The sequence below is a fragment of the Dasypus novemcinctus genome, chromosome 23, assembly GCF_030445035.2.
Source record: "Dasypus novemcinctus isolate mDasNov1 chromosome 23, mDasNov1.1.hap2, whole genome shotgun sequence".
NCBI classification, from domain to species: Eukaryota; Metazoa; Chordata; class Mammalia; order Cingulata; family Dasypodidae; genus Dasypus; species Dasypus novemcinctus.
Genome location: NC_080695.1, coordinates 27,493,380 through 27,515,856, shown reverse-complemented (window position 1 = coordinate 27,515,856; position 22,477 = coordinate 27,493,380). Strand labels below are relative to the sequence as shown.

Here is a 22,477-nt window from a genome sequence, read left to right as displayed (position 1 = left end):
CCGATTCCCATGCCGCAGACAAAGAAAAACAGGCAGAAAAATGGACACAGAGAACAGACAACTGGGGAGGGAGGGGAGAGAAATTAAAAAAAAAAAAAGCAATGGGAGGCAGTGATCAGAAATGACTAACACTGGGAATTCAGGGGTACTCTATTGTAGGTGATAAGGTCCAAAATGTAGAAAAAGGGTCATTGACTAGAGCGAGAGCCAAAAAACACAAGTGTTGTCCATCTACTAATGAAAGGATTTAAAAAATGTGATATATCACACAATGGAATATGATTTGGCAGAAGAATGAAGTACTGATATATGGTATGGCATGGATGATCTTTGAAAGCATCATACTAAGTGAAAGAAGCTTGTCAGAAAAAGACCACATATTGAATGATTTCATTTATGCGAAAAACTTTATTTATATGAACATTTAAAATAGCTATGGTATGCTGACGCCACTGGGGGTCTGTCAAATCTCAAACTGGTTGTCCTGTAAAGCAAAAAGGTTTTGATTATTTCAGTCTGATCCTATTTTTTCCTGTATACATTTTCTCTTTTATAATATTTCTGGGCCCCCTGAAGATATTTTAGTGAGTGCCCACATCTGTGTGTCTCTCTGTAATGAAAACAAACTTGTCTTCAGATAGCAGATAGAGATCTCTGAATTTAAATAACTGTGTACACATCTTAAAATTATTTATCTTGTGGAAGCTGAATTTTAATAAAAGAGGTCTTTCCCTTACTTTTTGAAGTAGTGATTGCAAATCTCTGGACCTACACTGTTGATAACCTTAGTTTAGTTTAATACAGTTCAAAAACATCTTTTAATAATTCTCTGTGTGGAAACATTTTTACTTAAACTGTGAGAAGAATGTCCAACCTATACCAGATATTTTGTCAGACATTTTCTTTAATGTCCTGTATCTCTTCATCCTCACAAGCCTCATACAACAAGTATTATTCCTGTTTCATAGATAACAAAACTGAAGGTCTTAGGAGGCTGCACAGAAAGTCTCTTTTGCACACAGGAGCCATTCCCTGGTGCTTCCATTACTCGTGGTCACACCTTGTGTAGTTTATCACGTGTGTCTTTCTGACAGGACATCTTCAGCTCTTGAAGTTAGGAGCAGGGCTTATCCCTTCCAGTTTCCTGGAACTATCTGCGGATGTTTAACATACATCCCCAGAACTGACATTTCTGGCTTCCTATAAAGAGCCTCTTTCCTTGTCTACAGGAGATACCTGCTGCCTGGCTCTGTGGGGGGAGATGATGCAGCCCAGTGTGTGTCTTAAGAAAGTTGAAGAAAGTCACAGTGTCCTCGGCCAGGTTTACCTCACATTGCAAAGCTCTGTAGAACTACCTGTGACATTTTCTAGAAGGAAGGGATGAGAGAAAGGAAGAGTCCATTTTATAAGTCCATTCATGCTGTTCTGATCATCTTACCAACTGGTGGAGGTGGAGGCAGCAGGTCAGACCCGAGAGGCCACCAGGGAGGCAGAGATGGCCCATATCGTAGCATCGCTGACAGAGGACCTCCCATGGGGTAGCGCATGAGGGGGGATCCTGGGAAAAAGGGGGATCCTCTTGCATCTGTATTGATCTGCAGGTAAAGTTTTGAAATATTTTGATGTCACAACAAAAGCACCATTGTCGCCTAAAGCCAAAACCCAATGCAGCAGGTGTCAGCACCTGGCACATCCCTTCCACAAGGTTTCCAAAGAGCAGAATCAGTGCCTGAAACTGTACTCCTCCCTCTCGGTCCCAATGACAGCCGAGGGGAGGGGGCCAATGACACCACACGCGTCACTGCCTGTGTCTGCAGAGGCAGGAAATGGCAAGAGCCTGCCTAGAGGATGAATATAATCTCCAGCTGATTAACAATAAGAAAAAAGCTTATCCCAGTGCTGGGAAGGTTCCCAGCCCTGCCTTCACCATCACCGTAATAGATGGTTATTTACAAAGGATGAACACAAAATGAAAGGAAGTGAAAACTCTAGGCTCTGCACAGGGGAGTCCAGATACTCTTTAGAGCCCTTTCACAATCTTATCATGTCTTCTCTCTGATTCTCAGAAGTCTGCAAGTTTAGGATGACCACCCTGCTGTAAATTTGAGGGAACAGGAGTTCTCAGAGGAATTAGATCACTTGCCCAGGGCCACACAGTCTGCCTGCAAGCCCCTGCTCGTACCCGCTCTGTTGCGTTCCCTGACAAAAGGGTCCCTGACCAAAGGGTCACCTACTCTCTGGAGGTTTTGCCTGCATGAAGTTCTCTCAGAGAGATGTGGAGTCCTGCAGCACTGGGAATGTATTTTCTGACAAAAACAATGTTACATATGGAAGTTGCTATGTAGAGCGAACTCATTTGGGACAGTGTCAGATTTCAGAGTTTTTGTTTTTGTTTTTTACAGAGAGAGAGATGGAGAGAGAAAATTATCACAGAACACACAAAATAAGTAAGGCCAGAAAACAGGATTTGAATAAAAGAGAAAAGTTTCGTTCAATATTTGTTCCAGTTGAAAACAAACAAGGGCAGCGTTTACCTTGCCCTCTGCCACCTCCTCAGGGGGGAGTGCACTTCCAGAGCTGCTGTTCTTCACGGGAGCTGCAGCAGGTTCAGGATCTGAAAAAGGCCAAGAACTGACTGAGGTTTATTCTGACCCGTGTCTCCTGTGAGGAAGGATAACAAACCCTCTACCTCTTTCTCCATCATCTTAAACCCTCGAACCCACTCAGTCCCTCACCAGAGGCAGAGGGTTTCCCAGACCCCCGAGATGAATGCTGAGAACACAGGGGAAGCCCGTCCCCTGAGCTCCACAAAGCTCTGGCTGTAGGTTCAGGTGGCTTCCTAACAAACCAGCCGATTCTGGGCAGGGCAGGTCAGGGCTTCACTCTAGCAGGAACTCAGCACTAAAACCAGGATCTCCCAATGTATAAAGGGAACTCACTTAGAATTTAAGCACACATTAAAAATTAAAATAACTGCCGTGGATGGGAAAACTATCAGGAAACCTGAGAAATTGGTCCTTTCTTCAAGTCACAGGAAGATTTTTAAAATTCTTTCAGTCAATATAAAATCTGACTTCCATATCTGACCAAGTAACATAGAAATATTCACGACCAAAAATGGACCTATATGCATGAATGCATGGTAATGAGAAGAGGAAAGACCCATGAGGCATTAATAGAAATTTATTACCTTGGTGAGTAAAATTACAGGAAAATATAATTTATGAGTAAAGTGTTGTGCTACACAATAAACAGGTAAAACAAAATGAAAGGAACCTCCCACAACAGTAAGAAAATCCTCCCTCTCTCCAACAGGCCTTGCAGTAGACTATCCACCAGGGGCTATGGAGAAAATTCCTATTTTCATCAGGGTAAGCAGCCCGCATACTAAAATGTTGTTTGTATTAGAGTTCTCACATAAAAGGGAAAATACACCCTTTGTACAGTTAACTTTAAGGCGGGAAGTAGGCGCTAACCAATTCCTCCTCTGGATTTCTACTCAAGTAAAAGTAACCTCGAGGTCCTGGTGGGGGTGTCCGCTGTCCATGGGGGGTGCACGTGCCACCCTGCCCAGGGGTCAGAAGCAAGAGCCATTCAGGCTGCAGTAAGCGCTTGGGATTGTTTCCAGGCATCGCAGCGATTACTCATTGGAACTAAAAGCCCTTGAAGTGGATTTTGCAGTAGAAGATGAATTGTGCATCCACGAAGAGCTCCCTACCTCTCTGTGGAAGTTTCCGTGCATCAGGGCTTCGCAGAGTCGGTTTCATAATCTTGCTTCCCTCCTGTGGCCTTGAGTTTTTGTGGATTAACTCCAACAAGCTTGATTATAGAAAAAGAATGCATTGTACAATACCAAAAAAGTCTTGCATGGCTTAAAATGTATATAAGGTTAAAATACACTATCATGATAGCACAAAGGCAAGAGGGGAGTAATAGAATTAAATATCAGGAAAAAGAGATGAAAATATGACCTGTTAGGAGATTAAATCAAGGATACAGATAATGACTGAAAAAAAAAAGAAAAGGAAAGGAAGAAATAACTCATAACTACCCAGTTTAATCAAGGGAAAATAGAATAACTACAAATCTAAAAGACAGGAAGAAAATAAAAGAGAAAGGATTGCATACACCTGATGACGAGAGGAACCCTAATGTATTCAGAGGTTACATTACAAGTAAAAGGAATGAGCCGACATTCAGTCTCCATGTCTATCCACCATTTTGTTTATATCCATCTCTCCAGAAGAGATTTCGAGGCAGGTAAATATCTGAGTGGGTAGGAGATTGCCAGGTGAAGAGCAGAAAATATATAGTGTACACAAAGGCCAACAGGCTTCCGGAGGCCCAAGGGACCTGAGCAGAGTGGCTGCAGCTTGGGATGCATCAGAAGGAGCTGCAGAAAATGCACAAGGAGAGGCCGCCAGGGACCTGCTGAGGGGAAGCTCCCCAGGCCCCATGAGGAAACTGGAAGTGCCCCTGCAGGGCATGGAATGCCCCGGAATCCACCAGAAGGCAGGAACGGAGGTGTAGCCTACAAAGAACACTCTAACAGCTATAAGGAGAATAATCAGAGTTGGAAAGTTGCTTAAGGATGGGAAAATGGAGATAAGGAGAGGAGTTAGAAAAGCTGGCCAATATATTCACTTGCTGTGGCAGCTGCAACAAATGACCAAAGACTGGTGGCTTTAAACATTTATTTTTAAAAAATTATATTCTCAGAGTTCTGGAAGCTAGAAGTCCAAAATTAGTGTGATGGGGCCCAAATTGAGGTGTTGGAAGGGCGGGGCCACACTCCCTGCAGAGGTGCTAAGGGGAGTCGGCCTCTTCCCGCTTCTGGTGGCTACATCTCTCCAGCCTCTGCCTCTGTCTTCACATCGCCTTCTGGTGTGTGTGTGTGTGTGTGTGTGTGTGTGTGTGTGTGTGTAAGGGCCCTCTGCCTCTGTCTAAGAAGGAAACGTGTGATGGCATTGAAGGCTCACCTGGATAATCCAGGATAATTTCCCCATCTCAAGACTTTTATTCACATTGGCAATATCTCTGCCACATAACGCAACAATCACAGGAGCCAGGAATTAGCACCCAATTTCTCTATAGGTCATAATTCAGCCTCTCCAGGCAGGAAAGATGATGGGGGCCTGAGCTAATGCAGTAGGCAGACAGGGGTGTCAGATGAATGTGGGAGAAGCTGAATCCATATCAGGAAGAAAAACAATTGCCATTTAGGTAAATCAAATGCTTAATGGTGGAAGAGATAAGCTCTTCTTAATGACTTCTGAAATGAGAAATGGTTCTTTCCAGTGGGTCAGACATTTAGTGAGCCACTCTGCAATGTTAGGAAAAATTAAGCTTGTGGTTGCTCAATGAGCACAGGAAGAGGGAAAAATTAGTGGTCCAGTTTCACAGAAGGAGGGAAAAATTAGTGGTCCAGGTCCAATGTTTAATAGCATCAGGCAGTAGCAGCCTGAACAATGAGCTATTTTCTCAGCAAGACATGCTTTCGGGGAAATTTGTGCTGCTGAAGCATCATGTGTAGGAGCAGAGAAAAATAGCAAGAGCTGCAGAAAGCCCATTTTCCAGGAAATAAAAATGGAATTTTATGCAGCAAGAACACAAAATGCTCCAGGAAAGTTTATATTTCAAAAGTTACCTCACTCCCAATTTGAGATATAACTTCCAGATGAGTAATGAGTTACCCAAATCTGTCAGGGTCACAACTCCCACCCTCCTCACCACAATGATGTTATATAATGTGTAGTCTGAATATTTGTTTTCTATTTAGTACAGAATGTAAAACATCTTCGATAGCTAAGAAATCCTTAAGGTCTGTGAAGATTTTATTTTACTAAAAAAATCACCTCACACCAGTCACTCAAGATTTTTAAGGGTCAAACAAATGGAGGAGAAATCCAAATCCAGTAACTTGGTCAGAGAGAAAGCAAAGGTGAAAAACAAAACACCAAACCAAACCAAAACAAAATATATAGAGCACTGGATATTCAGAAAGATGGAAGCAGTTCAGTAGCTGTAAATGGTGTGGTACCTGGAGCACCCCTCTCCCACCCACCCCCTCAATTATAGACCAGAATCCCTGTAAAAGAACAATGAAGGTGATGGAACTCAAGGCAAAATGGAAGAAGCACAATTCTGCATTGATTAAATATGGTAGACATATTATGGCTATTGTACAGAGAACAGATAAAATTATGTTCATGGGTCTTCAGGTTTGTTCATTACAACATTTGAAACAATGAACATATAAACCTCTTACTCTTGCATGGTCTTCTTTCTCTGCTCACGGACTTCCTGGAGAGACTCTGTTTTCACCGTCACGGATCTGCATTCCTCTTCCATTGACGCTTTCAAAGACAGCAATGAATTGTAGTCATTTTCTACTTCCTTTAAGCATTCTGTAAAGGACAAAACATTCTTTAGCTGCAACTTGTTCACTTGGACATGCAAATGTGGATAGGGGGCTGAGGACAGAGGTAGAATCCTGAAAGCATTCTTTACCTTCACAATGTAAAATCATTTCCACTGAATGGGAATTTCTTCTCAAAAGGAACCTACCTGCCACATTATCTTTATTGATCGTCAAGGCTCGCAGCCTATCCTGTAACAGGTTTAGATCTTCATTTTCTGATACCGCATTTTGGGCCTAAAAGTACAACAGGGAGAAAGTTTTGTTACAAATGAGGCATAGTAGGAACTCCCAGGCAGCAGTTAGGGTACTTTGTAGAAGGAATTATACCTGCAAGACATCCACCATCTGAGGCATTTGATTGTCCACCTTCCTGTTGCAATCACCTAAAAAAAACAAGAATTTAAACTTTCCAAGAAACTGAACAATTATTTCATCATGTTCAAACATTGAAAAAAAAGCATAATCAATAAGGAGGCAAGATTCATTAGGGTAATTTACTTTTAATATAATTGAAAATTTAGGAAGAATGAAGACTTTGTGTAGAAGGAAAAGTTCTCTCTTTTGACCTAGGGCAGGAGGGATGAGAATGGCTCCCTTCTCACCAAGATCTGCTTCTGTCTGGAAAAAGGGCTGATTCCAACATTCTCTCCTCTGTTCTGCCCTGAACTCTCCCAGGAGTGGACCTACAGTGTACCGCAAGTGACATTCAACTTGGGGAATAGCTCTAGTAACATGTCCACCACCAGCAGAGAAGGGCACTGTTGTTCCTTTATCCCCACCTCCAAGGCCAATACCCAGTGGGTGACTCTCAGCACCTCTGTGTTCTAACCCTGGCTGTGGGTCTCGAAACCACACAGATATTTGGAGGTAATGAGCACCAACAAAATGACCATCTCCATGAGTTGAGAAGCAAGTCCATCCTCGCATGAGACCTGACAGGAAAATGTGCAGGACGTAGAGGGGCAAGATCCATCTCATGCTGCTGTAACTTCCCCTCATGTATCTAATTTCCATAGGGATGGGGAAAGGGTTTAGGGTTCTGTGCTTCTCCAATGCTCCCTAGTGCCCAGCACCTACCTCAGACCGACACAGACAGACATATAAATAAATCCAAGGATGAGACTCTACAATGTCAATACTTAAGAGGAGATACATCAAGTTCAAGAGTATCAGGAGGGTACTTGACTAAAGGCAAAGTGGTCTAAGCTCCCTGACAATGATCTTACCTGTCAGTGTTCTATTTCTTAATGTATCTCCTCCTGTCTTTTTGGCCTTAGATTCCTCTTTGCCTTGTAGCAGGATCAACTGCAACAAGCAATTAGTTAAAGCCAAAGAAAGGAACAAGAGAGAATGAGAAAGAGTCTCCCACTTTTAATTAGATTTCAAACTGTGTTTGAATATTTCAAACAGATTTCAATTAGAATATTTCAATTAGATTTCAATATTATTTTTGGGAGTCAGAGCCCCCTCAATATTATCTTCCGGAGTCAGAGCTACCTTTAAATCTTTCTGAGATTTCCCCAAGGATTTGCTTTCTTCACTGAGCTCCATGTGCTCTTTACAACAGCCATTGATTTCCTGTTGCAAGAGAAGAGAAGAAAAAATACCCATATTAAATAAATTGGCATTTTTTCCTCAAGAGACACTAGTACCACAAGACTAGAGCAGGGAAGGAGAAGGCATGCCCCACTCCCAGCTTAGCACTCTAGAACCTAGCCTAAAGCCTTGATTAAAAATTAGCAGATCAGGTGCCTCACCCTCAGTGCTAGAGTGGGGATAGAAATGGGTATTTGCAGCCCCAGAAATAACTGTTGCCTTAGTCTGCAAAGTACCCTAAACTGCGTGGCTTCAACCAACAGAAATCTTCTCACAGTACTGGAGACTACAAGTCTAAAATCAAGATGTCAGCAGGGACAATGTTCCTTGCAATCCATATTGAAAAACCAGTTCTGTGCCTCTTCTAGCTTCCAAGGCATTCTCTGCCTTAGTCATCACATGGTGTCCCCTGCTCTTTCTGTCTGGGTCCAAATTTCCTCTTCTTATAAGGACACCCATCGTATGACCTTGGGAATCTTGGACCCTTGGAGTCATTCTTTCCTCATTCTACAACATCTCTGTCCCTCTCAGTCCAGGATGGCTGCCTGCTTTCCTGCTGATACAAAGTTGTCAAAAATCTTGTTGGTCTTCTGTCCAATTTGGGTTATCCAAGCCATTAGATGAGAGGACCCTCTGCATGTATTTCTTTGATAATTGCATCTCCCTTCCTGGCTTCTGTTCAAATGGTTTTTGGATCCGCAAGTCACACACCTCATCTTTATAGCAAATGGCTGTCCAGCCACATCCTAGGCCCTGTTTCCAGAGCAAACTATCTGGATAGGCTGAGGATTTTCCAAATGACATGTTGGTTCCTTTTTGCTTAACAGGTCATTCTTCAATTTATCTCTTTCTCCTCTTATTTTATGATAAGTGGCAAGGAGCAACCAGGCTGCATCTTCCATACTTTCTTGGGAAATCTCCTTAAGTAAATGTCTATGCTCATCACTTGCAAATTCTGCCTTCCATCCAACATCAGAACATAATTCTCTCACGTTCTCTGCCACTTTAGGGCAAGGATCACCTTTCCTCCAATTTCCAATAACACACCAATCATTTCCTTTAAGTTCTTACCATTAACACCATTAATACTCCTCTTCCTAGCAGAGTTCCATTCATGATGATCTACATATTCTCTAAGACAATATTATCTTTGTCTACAGGTCCCTTCTTTCTGAGCCCCCAACGGAATCATCTTTATCATCCATGTTTCTATCAACAATCTCTTCCAGGCAATGTAGGTTTTTTCTATCAAACGTCTCAAAATTCTTCTAGCTTTTACCCATTCCCCAATTCCAAAGTCACTTCCACATGTGTAGGTATTTGTTACAGCAGCACACCACTTCCTGGGACCAAAAATTGTCTTATTTTGCTAGGGCTTCTGTTGCAAAGTTCCACAAACTGGTGGCTTAAAAAACAGAAATTTGTTGTCTCACAGTTCTGGAGGCTGAAATTCCAAAATCAAGATGTCAGCAAGCCAGGCTTCTTTCAAAATCTATAGGGAAGAATCCGTTCCATGAATCTTTTAACTTTTGCTGTTTTGTTGAAAATCCTTGTCATTCTCTGCTCAGTCACCCCCATTGTGTTTTCCACTCTGTCTGTATCCGAACTTCCTCTTGTTTTAAGAATCAACCTACTCCGGAATGATTTTATTTTAACTTGTTTACATCCATTGGTACCTACTCTATTTCCAAATAAGGTTACCTTCTGAAGTAGTGGGGATTAGGACTTCAGCATATAGAATTTTGTAAGACATAATTCAACCCACAACAATTGTCTAGCAAGTTGAAACAGGGCCAATTTGGAGCATCCTTCAGAAAACCCTGTTGCACACAAGCAACTGTTTAATAAGCAGGAAAATCACATGATTTCTTTCCCTTGTCAAGTCATGAGCCTGTCAGTGTCTCCAGAAAAAACCTGTACCAGGCCTAGAGTTCCACATGATGACACCTCACCTGGTCAACTGAAGCAGTAACTGCTCAAGGAGGCTCTTCAAAACCTTGATTCTTTGGCCTAATTAGCCTGTCCATCATCACCTCCTGAGAGCTACTTAGGTTAGTAACTGGTTGTTATATGACAGAATAAAGAGTCACCTTCCTGAAGGCTACAAGAAATTGTGCATGAGAAATGCAGAAGAGATAAGTAATCTGCACATGCCTTGATCCTGAGGCCACATTTCAAAATCTGTGAATCTGTAAATGTGCATCGAAATCTTGCACTCACATCTCTTGACCAAAGAGATTTGAGAAGAGACATTTAAGATGTGATGCTTCTCAGGACCCTGATTAACATCATCACTGGAATTAACTGTTCTTTATCTGTTCCTTCTCAATCTTACGGTAAACCCTTTCTTTTTTATCTCAAAGTGTTTAACAGTTTATCTTTGCTTCACTACCATGAAGAGTCACGATGTTTAATTTTAATCCAAAACAAAACATTCCTACTAGAGAACTAATTCTCAGGAGCACATAAAACATTGTGCCTTATTCCAACATGATATCATAATTTTGTGTGTGTATGTGTGTGGATTTTTTGGTCTCTTTGTTTTTTAAGGAAGTACTGTGGATTGAACCTGAGACCTCATATATGTGAGCCAGGTGTTCAAATACTGAGCTACATCTGCTCTGCCATCACACAGTTTTTATATTCTAAGACACAAAACACTTATTTCTCATAAAAGCTAAAGCATAGAATGAAATTCTGAAATAAATATAGACAGCTTTGCCCCTGTGAATTCTGAGGCATTTGGGAAAATGATATCTTTTAATTTTTCTCTAGATTTTTCTTAGTCTGTCATTTGCATATAAGGTAGGAAGAAAAATGTATTAGAATTTCAAAGGAAACACTGGGGCTTAGGCTAAAAAGGAGAAACATCAACTCATATTTCAAACCTATCCCTTATATTTCAGGTTAAAGGAATTGATCCATTTTGCACCTAGTCGAACAATCACATAAAGAAGTAAAGAATGAAGGAAATACTTGAAGGCATAAAATTTCATGGCATCCACAACCTTTCTGTTTACAACATAGTTTGATGAATGCACGACAAGGGGAAAGCAAAGAAGATGGAAAGTTTTTAAAAGTGAAATAGCACAAATGAAATTTTTATAATGGTGATTCAAAACATTGCTAAATTTACTTAAAAATTCTTTCTTTTTCATTACGAGGGGTAGGACTATTCCATTTGGGGAGAAATCTCAAGAATTATCACTTAAAGTTTTTTTGTTCTGATTCATTTCTGGGAGGGCAATGCTGATTGGTGTGAAAATTATCCACCGAATTGTGGGAAAACGTACCTCTTAAGCCCTTAAATATAAATATAAAAAGCCATTAAAGCCATTCTGGTAGTAGTACTGGGAGTTCTAGAGTCAAAAGAAGCCTCGGTTTCCCAGACTCCCAAGACCCCCAACTCATACTGCTTTCAACAGCATGGAAAAACACAGGGCTCGAAAGACCTGGTATACAAAAAGGCTCAAAAGGCAAATAATGATTAACAGCAGCAAAACTCTTACCAAGTCCTGATGTTTGACATTTTGATGTCTCTTAGATTCTGATGTAACATGCAGAGATTGACTTACGTAATGCAGGAGTTTATTAGGTCCTGAAAGTGTTGTGATGTTAACCTAAGGCAAGCCATATTGAGGTCAGTAAAAATTAATTATTACATTTACTTATAATTTTAGACTGGTGCACTAAGGCAGATACATTATTTTGTAACTAAAGATCTGTTTACTTATCCCTTACACATGCACGAATCTACTTATTGCTCATAATGGAAAAGTAGGAGAATTTAAAAGAAAAATGCTTAAAGCTTCAGTTTCAGAAATCATTTACATCTCAACTGCAATAGCCATAATGAGGTCCAGAAGCACAAAGTGTTTTAAAAAAAAGCTGGAACCAAATAAATGTAAAATCTTTAGACTGAAATATACCTCTTTCCCTAACCAGAAAGCATTGTAGAAATTTTAGTGAGAATTAGCTAACTTCGAATTGAGAAAGAATTCCAACAAGCCAGGTCCTATGGTTTTCCCAGACCACTGAAATCAGATCATCCAATCGCAAAATGAATAGGACACTTCTAGGGAAAATGCATGGACAACAAAAGAAATGTTGGCCAACATCTTCCAGAAAGGACAAAAGTGCTTCCAAATCTCTAGTCATTCCCTGAAGAGATAAATGAATTATGACTCCGTAAAATTCAGCCTGGACCCCATTTAAACCCTTGTAAAGGGTCACTGGGAGCATATTTCCACATTTAAATGTTAAAAGTGGCCATCAAATGCTGAACCCAGCCCAAAACCTTGCTGAGATATTGGAATATTATTGTACATCCAAACATCATTTATGATAATGCTGTCTTTGGAAAATGCATCCAGAGACAATGGGAAAGTGATGTATATACCTCTAACATCACAGCTTCTCTCAGAAGGCAATGAGTTTCCTTTCTCCCCATGTCATGCTAAGCAGAAGACAAGGGAGAGCAGGAGGAGACATGGGCAGGCAGGTGAGAGCAAGAACAAGGGCTTCAACAGCCAAAAACTGTGCTAGAGCAGCAGGCTCAGGATAAAGACAGCTGATTTCTGGGAAAATAGGAACCGAGGTTGGGTGTTTGAAAGGAGAGAAACAGGGAGGGAAATAGGACATGCTTTCCCCTTCTACCTATCCATTCACCTTTGTATTGTGCACTTTTCCTTCTTCTGAAGGAAACTTAGATTTCTAAGGATTTTCCAATCTATATGCAAGGAGGAAAATTCATTTACCATGTTAGGACCATTTCAATAAAGAAAACAGGGAAAGTGCACCCAACTTTAGGAAGATTTGTAGACAAAGCATCTGGCCATTTTAACTGGTAAGTTGCAGTCACCTGCAAAGCTCATTTTATGCAAAATAATGTTTTCCAAATCATGTTTTAAAACTGAGGCTTTAAGGCCAAATGTACTAAGGTCTTACTTTCTATTCCATTAATGTTTTAAAAAGAGCCTAAATTACAAATCAAGTCCAAAGTCCCCTCTGTCAGTTAAATGTGCTAGAAAGATTAGGGAATATGAGAAAACATGAACAGGAGACCCTACTTTTATCTGGAGTCTGAAGTCATTTCATTCCTTAAGGGTGATGTTTAAATGTCAACTAAGTTGGTCCTAGTTCTGGCCTCAGGCTTTATGCTGTTGTTGTTTTTATAATGAATACTACAAATGTTTGCTTTGCAAAGGGATTTCTTATTTCTTCCATTGCTCAAAAATAGATCCTTTTAGATGACTACATGCATAGATATATGAGTTAAACAAGTCCCCTACTATTGTGCTTTTAGTTTGCTGCCAGGTTTGGAGTCTAACAAAGAGTATCCCATTAAATATCCATGGTCAAAATCTTAGAATGCATGTCTGACTAGTTCTTTAAGTTAGATTTCTAGAAATGCACTTATACTGAATGAAAACATAGGAACATTTTTAGGGTTTCAGATACTTATTATGAAACTGGTTTTGAGGATAGTTGTAAGAATTCACTATTCTAACAGTGTATGAAAGTGCCTGCCTGGTACTCAATGTTTACTTTTTGATATAAAGAATTTATACTTTGAAGATTTCTCATTGAGCTTATACAGTTCTCTTTTTCCCTGGGTTCTTTCTAAAAGAATTATTTTACAAGGTTAGCTTCAATTTCAAGCATTAATTTATATGTACATTATTAATCTAACACAACATAAAAGAACCATGTATATGAAAGTGCTACTTTTTTATAACTCATAGTATGCCTACAAGTTAATTTAATATACTCACAGCTAGGATAAATTTCCAGAAGAAAATAGCAACTGAAATAATTCCTAAGGAGGCCACACGGTTGACAGCATATCCATAAAAATCAGGTCCACATAGGAAATTGTAAGGCAGGATATCAAGTAGCTGAAATTATAATAGTTGAAACAGTGAGAAGCCTTAAAGAAATATAGAATACAGCAAATACATTGAATTATTGATAGTCACTTTAAATCTGCCTCAAACAGATAACCACACCCTTCAAAAACTCTTCAAAGGAAGGAGCTACTTAAGAAAAACTTGAAGTTGGCAGATTCATGGTTTTTTTTTGTGGTCTTGGTGTTGTTAAATATTGAAAATTTGGGAGTCCTTAGATAGGAAATGGCTTCTAGTTTACTACGGGCCCTAACTCTGATCCAATGTGTAACACTGTAGTGGGTTCTGCCTGAATGAAGTTTTTCTGAGATAAGTTGATTTTTACAATGCATAAAACAAAACAATTTAAAATACAATGGAGCGATGACTCAATTTAGAAGTAATCACCTTTTAAGATAGTATATAGAACGAATGTGATGATATTAAGAGGACACTAATAATTTGCAATTTCTGTAAGATTCTTGATTGTCATTCTAATACACGCTTATGTGAATGAAGACAAAGATTTCCTCTGTGTAAGTTCAGACTGCTCTTGATAAGTGCTCTAGATAGACTGCTCAGGATTTAACTGTATTGTTGTGAAAGGTTGATACCTTAATTCCAACTGTTTCACTGAAAACTGTACTTTACATAGAAATAGTCATTCAACAGATTATGACTCAACAATGGAAAGGAATGGTTTAGTGAGCCCACATTTTGATGAGTTAATCTCAAAAACACCATTCCAAGCAGAAGAAGCAAGAAGTAAAGTACATTTGACATTGGTCCATTTACATGAAATTTTTAACAGGCAAAATTTACCTGCAGTGAAGATAAGATTATCTGGGAAGAGGCACAGTGGCATTTTCTGAGATGATGGTAATGTAATATGACTTGACAGGGGTTTGCATTACACTCACATGTGCATTTTGCAAACACTAGTACATGCGCACTTGAGGTGTACCTATGTTTCATTCTCTGTAAATGGCTCATCATGAAGTAATCCATGAAAGGATATTGAGCTCTATTTAAGGATTGCCATAGAATTAAGGGGAACTATACTGATGTCTGAAATTTAGTTTGAAATGTACCAAATATAAGATGACGAGTGCATGGGAGAGGGGGTGAGGGAGAGAGAGACGGAGGAAGGGAGGGAAGGAGGGAGGGAATGAGGGGGGGCAAGTTGATGGGTGATGGGTAGGTGGATGGGTGGATGGATGGACAGCCAGATTTGTGATTAAGCAATTATAAAAATGTTAAATATTCAACCTTACTGTATTTGAACTTGTTGATTAAGAGGTACACAAAACCGAATGCCATACAAATGACCGTTCTCTTGAACAAGAAGTGTGGTAGTTCCAAAAATGACTGCTGCTAATAGGCTAGAGTTTGAATAATTTAAAGGACAAACCTAATTGTATTTTTATTCCAAAACCCTTTTTCACAGAATTACAAACTTCAAATAAATGCTGGAATAATCCCACAGAAGGAATGCTTCTTGGGTTTATGTTATAAGTTTATGGTATATCCATACAATATAAATATGTACAAAATGATGGATAAATCTCAAAACAATGATACTAGAGTTTTCTGCCAAACCCAGACAACTGACCAGCCCTGCTGCTGCCCTCTTTGGCTACTGTGGACCTCAGCTTTGCATCAAAAGTCCCAGCTGTGGCTTTGGACAACATGAAGGTCATTTAGGATTGCAGGGCTACATTTATTTGACCTTAATTTCATTAATACTCATAATGGAGGAGTTTGAGTGCAAGGTGACCAACTAGGCAGCTCCAAACAAATGGTCAATCAGCACACAAAAAGATGTTCAACATCATTAGCCATTAGGGAAAGTCAAATCAAAACCACAATGAGACACCATTTCACACCCACTCAAATGACTTTTCTTATAAAGTCAGAAAATCACAAGCTTGATAAGGATGTGGAGAAATTGGAAATTTCATTCATTGTTGGTGGGAGCATAAATGATGCAGCTGCTGTGGGAAACAGTCTGGTGTTTCCTCAAAAAGTTAAACACACAATTACCATATGAACCAGAAATTCCATTCATAGGCATATACCCAAAAGAATTGAAGGCAGGGACTCCGATATTTATACACTGATGTTCAAAGCAGCATTATTCACAATAGCCAAAAATTGGAGATACCCCAGATATATACTGACAAATGAATGGATGAGCAAAATGCAGTATATACATAAAATGGATTATTCTGCAACCATAAAAAACAATGAAAACTGTGAGGCCTTCTACAACATGCATGACCCTTGAAAACATTATGCTAAGTTAAGTAAACCAGGATATAGAAAGTCCAGCATCTGACCCTGCAATATCATGTAGGACAACTCAAAACCCCCAAAAATGCCCCCGCATCACATCTCCTCCCTCTCCCTGCCCTCAGCAACTACTATGGCCACTTTCTCCACATCGATGCTAAAATTTCTTCTACTACTCGTCACAACAGTTCTATAGTAGACTATCAGCAAGTCTACTCTAGTCCATATTTTATTCCTCCATTCTGTGGACCCTGGGATGGTGATGTCCCCTCCACCTCTAGCACAAGCAGGGCTTAGATTCCACATGGATGATGGATGCAATTCCTCTGCTTGCAGCTGTAGGCACTCTCGACTCCCTGGTGTGGAGGTTGGCCATCTTCGCCTCCCTGCTAGGTGACCTGGGTAAGACCAATGAACCCAAGAGGAGGAGTCTCCACTCTGCTAAGTGATACTTCAGGGTCAGATGCTGGATTTATATATCCTGCCACAGCCCAGTGGATGTGCTGGGGGAGAGTGCAAACTACAGGGTAGACTGTTGTCTATGTGGTGCGGCAGTGCCCCAAAATGTGTTCTCCGAGTGTGATTTATATAACAATAAATTGAAAGTGAAAGGTTGGAAAAATATATTCCACTCATATTTTTAATTGTAACTTTTTTTGTGTGCTGCATGTATCTTCAAAAACATACAATTTACAAAAATGATGTGGGGGGTGGGGAGTGGGTTATATGGGAACTTCTTATGTTTATTGTTTTTTAATGTAACATTCCCTGTGATCTATTAACTTCAATCGAAAGCATAGTAAATAAATAAATAAATAAATAAGCCAGGCACAAAAGGACAAATATTGTATGATTCCATGTATATGAAATTTTCTAGAACAAGGAAATTCACAGAGACTGCAAATAGATTAGAGGTTACTAGTGGTTAGGGGAGAGAGGTAGTGGGGAGTTATTGCTTAAATGTTAAAGAGTTTCTGTTTTGGGTGAAAGAGTTTTGATAATGGATGGTGATGATGATGGTTGCACAACATTGTAAATGTGATCAATGACACTGAATTGTGCTCATAAAGGGGTTAAAATGGCACCTATTTTATATGTCGAGGTCAGCACAAAATAAAACACAATTGCATTAGTGAAAGAAACAGGGAAAAAAAGAGTACATGCTCTGTGATTCCTTTTATATAAAATTCTACCCCAAAAATCCTAATCTATATTGATAGAAGCAGGTCAGTGGGTGAAGAGTTTTGTGGTGGGAGTGGGGATGGCGGGTGTGATTACACAGGGGCTCAAGGAAGTGTTTGCTGGTGATGGATATGTTCACTATCTTCATTGTTAAGTTGTTTTCATGGGTTTGAACCTAAAGCAAAACTCAGTCAACTGTACATTTTAAATAGATGCTGTTTGCTGTGCATTTTTTAGAGCTCAATAAAACAGTAGAAAAATCAAGGCAATGCACAAGCTATTAGATTTTCATTTTCTTGATTAAATAAATATTCAAGGACTTTCCATAATTATTGATATTCAGCTTAGGAACTTCAAGCCAGTTTATCATTGAGAATAAAAAAGAGATATCCAGAACTTACATCAGTAAGGTATCCTAGTTTTTCATTAGTGAATTCATAAACTGCTTTGATCAAATCCGTTGAGAAATATCTAAAACTACACCCAACCTGTAGAAAGAATAGGCAAAAGGAGAAAGACCAATTACAATTGCGTACAACAGATAACCATGAGAGAATGCTTGGCTGTGAGGAGACAGATAATAGCTGTCAATATTGACAGAATTGAGAAGCTAGATAGCTGCGGTTGTTATTACACTGGGATCTTCACTGCAATGAAAATCAAGTACAGAATATTGTTAGGCAGAAAAAAATAAAATAAAAAGGAATATATTTAGGCTGAAACCACTGAAGCTTTCTTTCAGCATTCAGCTTCATTCTGCACACAGGACACATAAGGCCAAACTTTTCAAGTAGACAGAAGATCTGCAAAGGGTGGACTGTAGGTACACTGTGAGATAAAAGCTATGAGAATCCAGTCTGGTTAGAAACACAATTCTGGCAAGAATTCACCTTTAAATTTCTTTTTTTTTTTTTTTTAAGATTTATTTTTATTTATTTAATTTCCCTCCCCCGGTTGTCTGTTTTCTGTGTCTTTTTGCTGCGTCTTGTTTCTTTGTCCGCTTCTGTTGTCGTCAGCGGCACGGGAAGTGTGGGCGGCGCCATTCCTGGGCAGGCTGCACTATCTTTCCCGCTGGGCGGCTTTCCTCACGGGCGCACTCCTTGCGCGTGGGGCTCCCCTACGGCAGGGGACACCCCTGCGTGGCGCAGCACTCCTTGCGCGCATCAGCACTGCGCATGGGCCAGCTCCACACGGGTCAAGGAGGCCCGGGGTTTGAACCGCGGACCTCCCATGTGGTAGGCGGACGCCCTAACCACTGGGCCAAAGTCCGTTTCCCTAAATTTCTTGAGTGTATCACCGGTGCAGCAAAAGGTAAGGATATCATTCTTTAAAAAAGTATATTTTACGAGTGTTTGAGGAGAAAATAAATTTTTAATGTATTCACAGTAATCCACACACCAGGCATTGGTTTCACATCAGTTAAAACCTTTCAATGTGATCCTAGCAATGGAAGAACTTTTATGGTGGTTGTGGAGACAGTGGCAAATGGAGGTTCTGAGGGGAGGGAGAGGGAAAAACAGGTGTGGACTTGGGATTGTCCCAAATGACAATGCAATGGCAGATATAGGTCACTGATTATCTGTAATAACTTGTGAAAATGTGCAGGAGAGAGTGTAAACTACAATGTAAACTATAATCATCACTTAGTGACAATGCTCCCAGATATGTTAATGAATTGTGGCAGATGTACCACACTAATGAAGGATGTTATTGATGTGGAAAAATATGGGAGGGCTAGGGAGCAGGACACGTGAGAATCCTCTAAATTTTGTGTATGTAACATTTGTGTAATCTAAGTTTCTCTTTCAAACATTAAAAAGTATATTGGGAAAAAAACCCTCTAGAGGGGAGTGGTTGGAGCTCAGTGTTTGAGCACCTGCTTCCCATGTACAAGGTCCCAGTTTCGATACCCAGTACTTCCTGAAAAAAATTTAAAAAGTTAAACAACTCTGTCTAGAGGAGCAAATGTAGCTCACAGGTTGGGCACACACTTTACGTGTCCCTCTGAACGACCTAACATTTTCACCTTCAGAAGCCGCTGTCACAAAGGGAACAATAGCTCTCAGCACAATCAGTAAGCATGTGGGTCAAACACCCACAAAAACCAAATGCCAAATGCCATCTTAGTCACATTCTGGTAAAGCATCCCCAGTCGTGGACACTAGTTATATCTGTTAACTGTTTGGACACCAGTATTCAAAGTGGAGCATTAGCAAGATTGACGGGGCACTAAAAGCTGCAGTTCTGAGGGTTAATATCTGAAACATGAAAAAAGTAATACTGCAGAGTGCAAATGAAGACACAATAACAATCATTTTGAGAGCTAAGAAGAGCTGATTTTAAGTTTCCTACATGGAAGGCTTGAAATGATAGAGGAGGTTGAGGGAAAAACCACCTTTTCATTCTAAGGAAAATCTGAATGAATGCAGCAAAGAAATCAGAGATATATGAAGTCAAGAAGGACATTTGCTTTTGTTTGAACTTTTTCCCTGAGACCATGGGAATGGGAATTATCTTTATGTCTACCACCCATCTTTCTGATGCTTGATTTTAACCCCTGTAACTCACCTCTGCCAAGGAATCATTAACTTGATTAGGAAAATCAAGTAGCATATTGCTTCAACAGAACAAATTCTCTATAAGTAATTCTCAGGAAACACGTAAATAAGAGCCACTCCCCTGTATGGAAATAATCCTGGAAAGTAGGATGGACAAGAGTCTGACAGAGCCTTAGCCTTTCTAAGGGAGACAAAGCCAGGCAAACAAATGGACAAGAGAGCAAGGCAGAGAAGACAATGCCAACAAAGCACCTTGGAAACATTCACAAACAGAGATTCCCTCTGGCTGGGCCTGGAGGATGCACTTCGTAAAAGTACAGAGAGTAAGAGTTGACCTGAAACTCTAGGATTTCCAGTGGGGCACATGGCCTTAAGGGACGGTGGCGGTGGGATACAAGACGTCAATTTATCCAAATGCTCAAAGTTGAGGTCAGGAGAGAGAGAGCTTATCCTGTGTGAAAAACGCAGCAAAGGGCGCCGCCCCCCTAATTGTTCCAAGAGTAACGGTTATTTACAAATAAGAAATACTTTTCTTTGTTAGTCTTCACAGAAACCGAACAGATTCTTCTTTGTATTTAATGAAGTGACCAGGATTCTGCTCCTATGTTTGAATGTACATTGAATTTTTCTAGGTCCCTGCCTGGGAATCTGGGATATACTAAGCAAAAAAAAAAAAAAAAAAAAAAAAAAATCTATTTCCCTTAGTGGGGTTTCTTCAAATCTCATTGTTTACTTTTTTTTTGGGGGGGGGGGGGAGGGGTGGGGAGAGTTTTCAGGTTTTTAAAAGTGAATTCTTACAGTTGAACTGGGTATTTCTCCATGTTTGGACACACCTAAGGACATCAAAGAAGGACCTGTGGATAATCCACAGTCTGCCTGTGACACATATCATGCTGGAAGGATGTTAACTCAGTCCCTTCCTGGTCATGTTCCTTGCCAAGCTCCCGTCCCCTCCCTGTAAACTTCCAAGCAGGCCACAGCCACTGATTTCCACATCTGATCGACTTCTCAGGGCTCCTATCAAACCAGCTGGCACTGACCTCCTGTGGGAAAACTCCAGAAGCAAAGGTCATCTGAAGGAGCTGAAGGAAAGGGATGACCCAGAAGTTGCTAAAAAGCCATGGAAAAACAGGAAAACACGGTGTGCAGACACATTTTGTTTTTTTGACAGACAATCATTAATGCCTTCCCAGGGTTGTCGGACTTTCAGGAATACTGTAGTTCTAGAAAAAAAGCCAAGTACACACAGGATGAACTCTAAACTTGCACAGCCTAAAGCAGGATCTTAAACAGAGCTTCCAGGAGCAAAAAGGCTAACATCGGAGCTATATATAAAGGAGGTCCTAGGGATTGAAGTCAGGACCTTGTACAGGGTAAGCAGGCGCACATCCACTGAGCTAAATCCGTCCCTCAGTGTGAATTGGTGTTTTCATTTTATTTTGAGGAGGTACCCGTGATGCAACCTGGGACCTGTACATGAGAAGCAGATGCTCATCCACTTGATCTACATCTACTCTCCAAGAGGGCCTTACTTTAAAAAGCTAGAGCTTAGCTGTTCAACGTTTCCAACATTTCAGCCTTTCTCATGCCTGGAACAAGCAGGGCTGCAGACCCAGAACTCGACGTGGGCAGCAGTTCAGTCTGGTTAAGAAACCTGCGCTGAAGTCCTGGGTCTGCGAGAGAAGAGCTGGAGCCCAAAGACCTCTAGGAACACCGAAATCCTAAACCACAGTATTTTAACCGCCCAATAACCAGGAAGGAATTTAGGCTTGCGCAATGTTTGCTCACACTGGCGGGTGGGTGACCAGGCACCTGCCAGGCCAAGCAGAGCAGGAGGATCCAGAAGAGCTGCTCCAGCGCCTCCATGTCAGCAGCTCCAGGGACGCTGGACCAGAAGCGGAGGCAGGATAGAGGAGGGGGGGCGGGGAGGGGAGGGGGCGAGGTGGGGAGGGGATGAGGGTGGGGCAGAATAGGGGGTGGGAATCTGGGTGGGAGAGAATGGGGGTGGGAATCTGGCGGAAACAGGTGGACACGCTGGAGAGGGTTTGTAGGAGGGTTAAGACACTAGTCAGTAGATTAGCAGGTCAACAGGGTAATTAATACCAAGTTAGCAGGACACAAGGAGTGGAAAAGGGACTAGCAGGAGCAGGAGGAGGACGAGAGCTCCACGTCCTCCGAGTCTTCTCCTGTTTGACCGCTCCCTTGGCAACGGGGCTTTTTAAACCCTCTCCCTCGTCCAATCACCTCCCTTGGAACCTTCACGCGCCCACACTCTTATTACACATGCCCCGCCCCCGCCCCTGAGCCTCACCTTGCTCCATCCCAAGGACAGCTCCTCTCTGGAGCCTTGGCGGACCCTCTGAATTCTGGTCCTTCCCCACCCAGCTCTTCCTGTCTTCCCCGACGCCCCACCCGACTCCTGGCTTTGTGGGTCCCTCCCTCCTCTACGGAACTCCCTTGTTCTCAACCCACGTTTTCAAGGTCACTCTTTGCTCTAAGCCTGGGGGCTTAGGGTATAAGAAACATCAGCACAGTCAACCCAG

At 41.1% G+C, this 22,477-nt stretch overlaps 1 protein-coding gene across 1 annotated transcript; it reads right to left on the bottom strand.

The window, feature by feature from the left end:
* Positions 1–380: 380 nt before the first annotated feature.
* Positions 381–17,855, bottom strand: LOC131275662 (transport and Golgi organization protein 1 homolog). Its single transcript, XM_058286715.1, has 12 exons — positions 17,778–17,855; positions 13,792–13,914; positions 11,527–11,637; positions 7,919–7,999; positions 7,648–7,726; positions 6,749–6,804; positions 6,568–6,655; positions 6,269–6,407; positions 3,719–3,819; positions 2,535–2,614; positions 1,439–1,595; positions 381–484 (listed from the first exon to the last, which is right to left on the bottom strand). Exons 4-12 carry the CDS (start codon positions 7,970–7,972, stop codon positions 471–473), a joined length of 768 nt encoding a protein of 255 aa, XP_058142698.1. The 5' UTR covers positions 7,973–7,999; positions 11,527–11,637; positions 13,792–13,914; positions 17,778–17,855; the 3' UTR covers positions 381–470.
* Positions 17,856–22,477: the final 4,622 nt, after the last annotated feature.

Bases quoted from the DNA above. Each gene is read 5' to 3' on its own strand.
- LOC131275662 (XM_058286715.1), bottom strand. From the start codon at position 7,972: ATGGAGCTCAGTGAAGAAAGCAAATCCTTGGGGAAATCTCAGAAAGAT. The intron at 7,727-7,918 runs GTAGCTCTGACT...TGCTTGTTGCAG, and splicing joins AATCTCAGAAAGATTTAAAG to TTGATCCTGCTACAAGGCAA. The intron at 6,656-6,748 runs GTATAATTCCTT...TTGTACTTTTAG, and splicing joins AGATGGTGGATGTCTTGCAG to GCCCAAAATGCGGTATCAGA.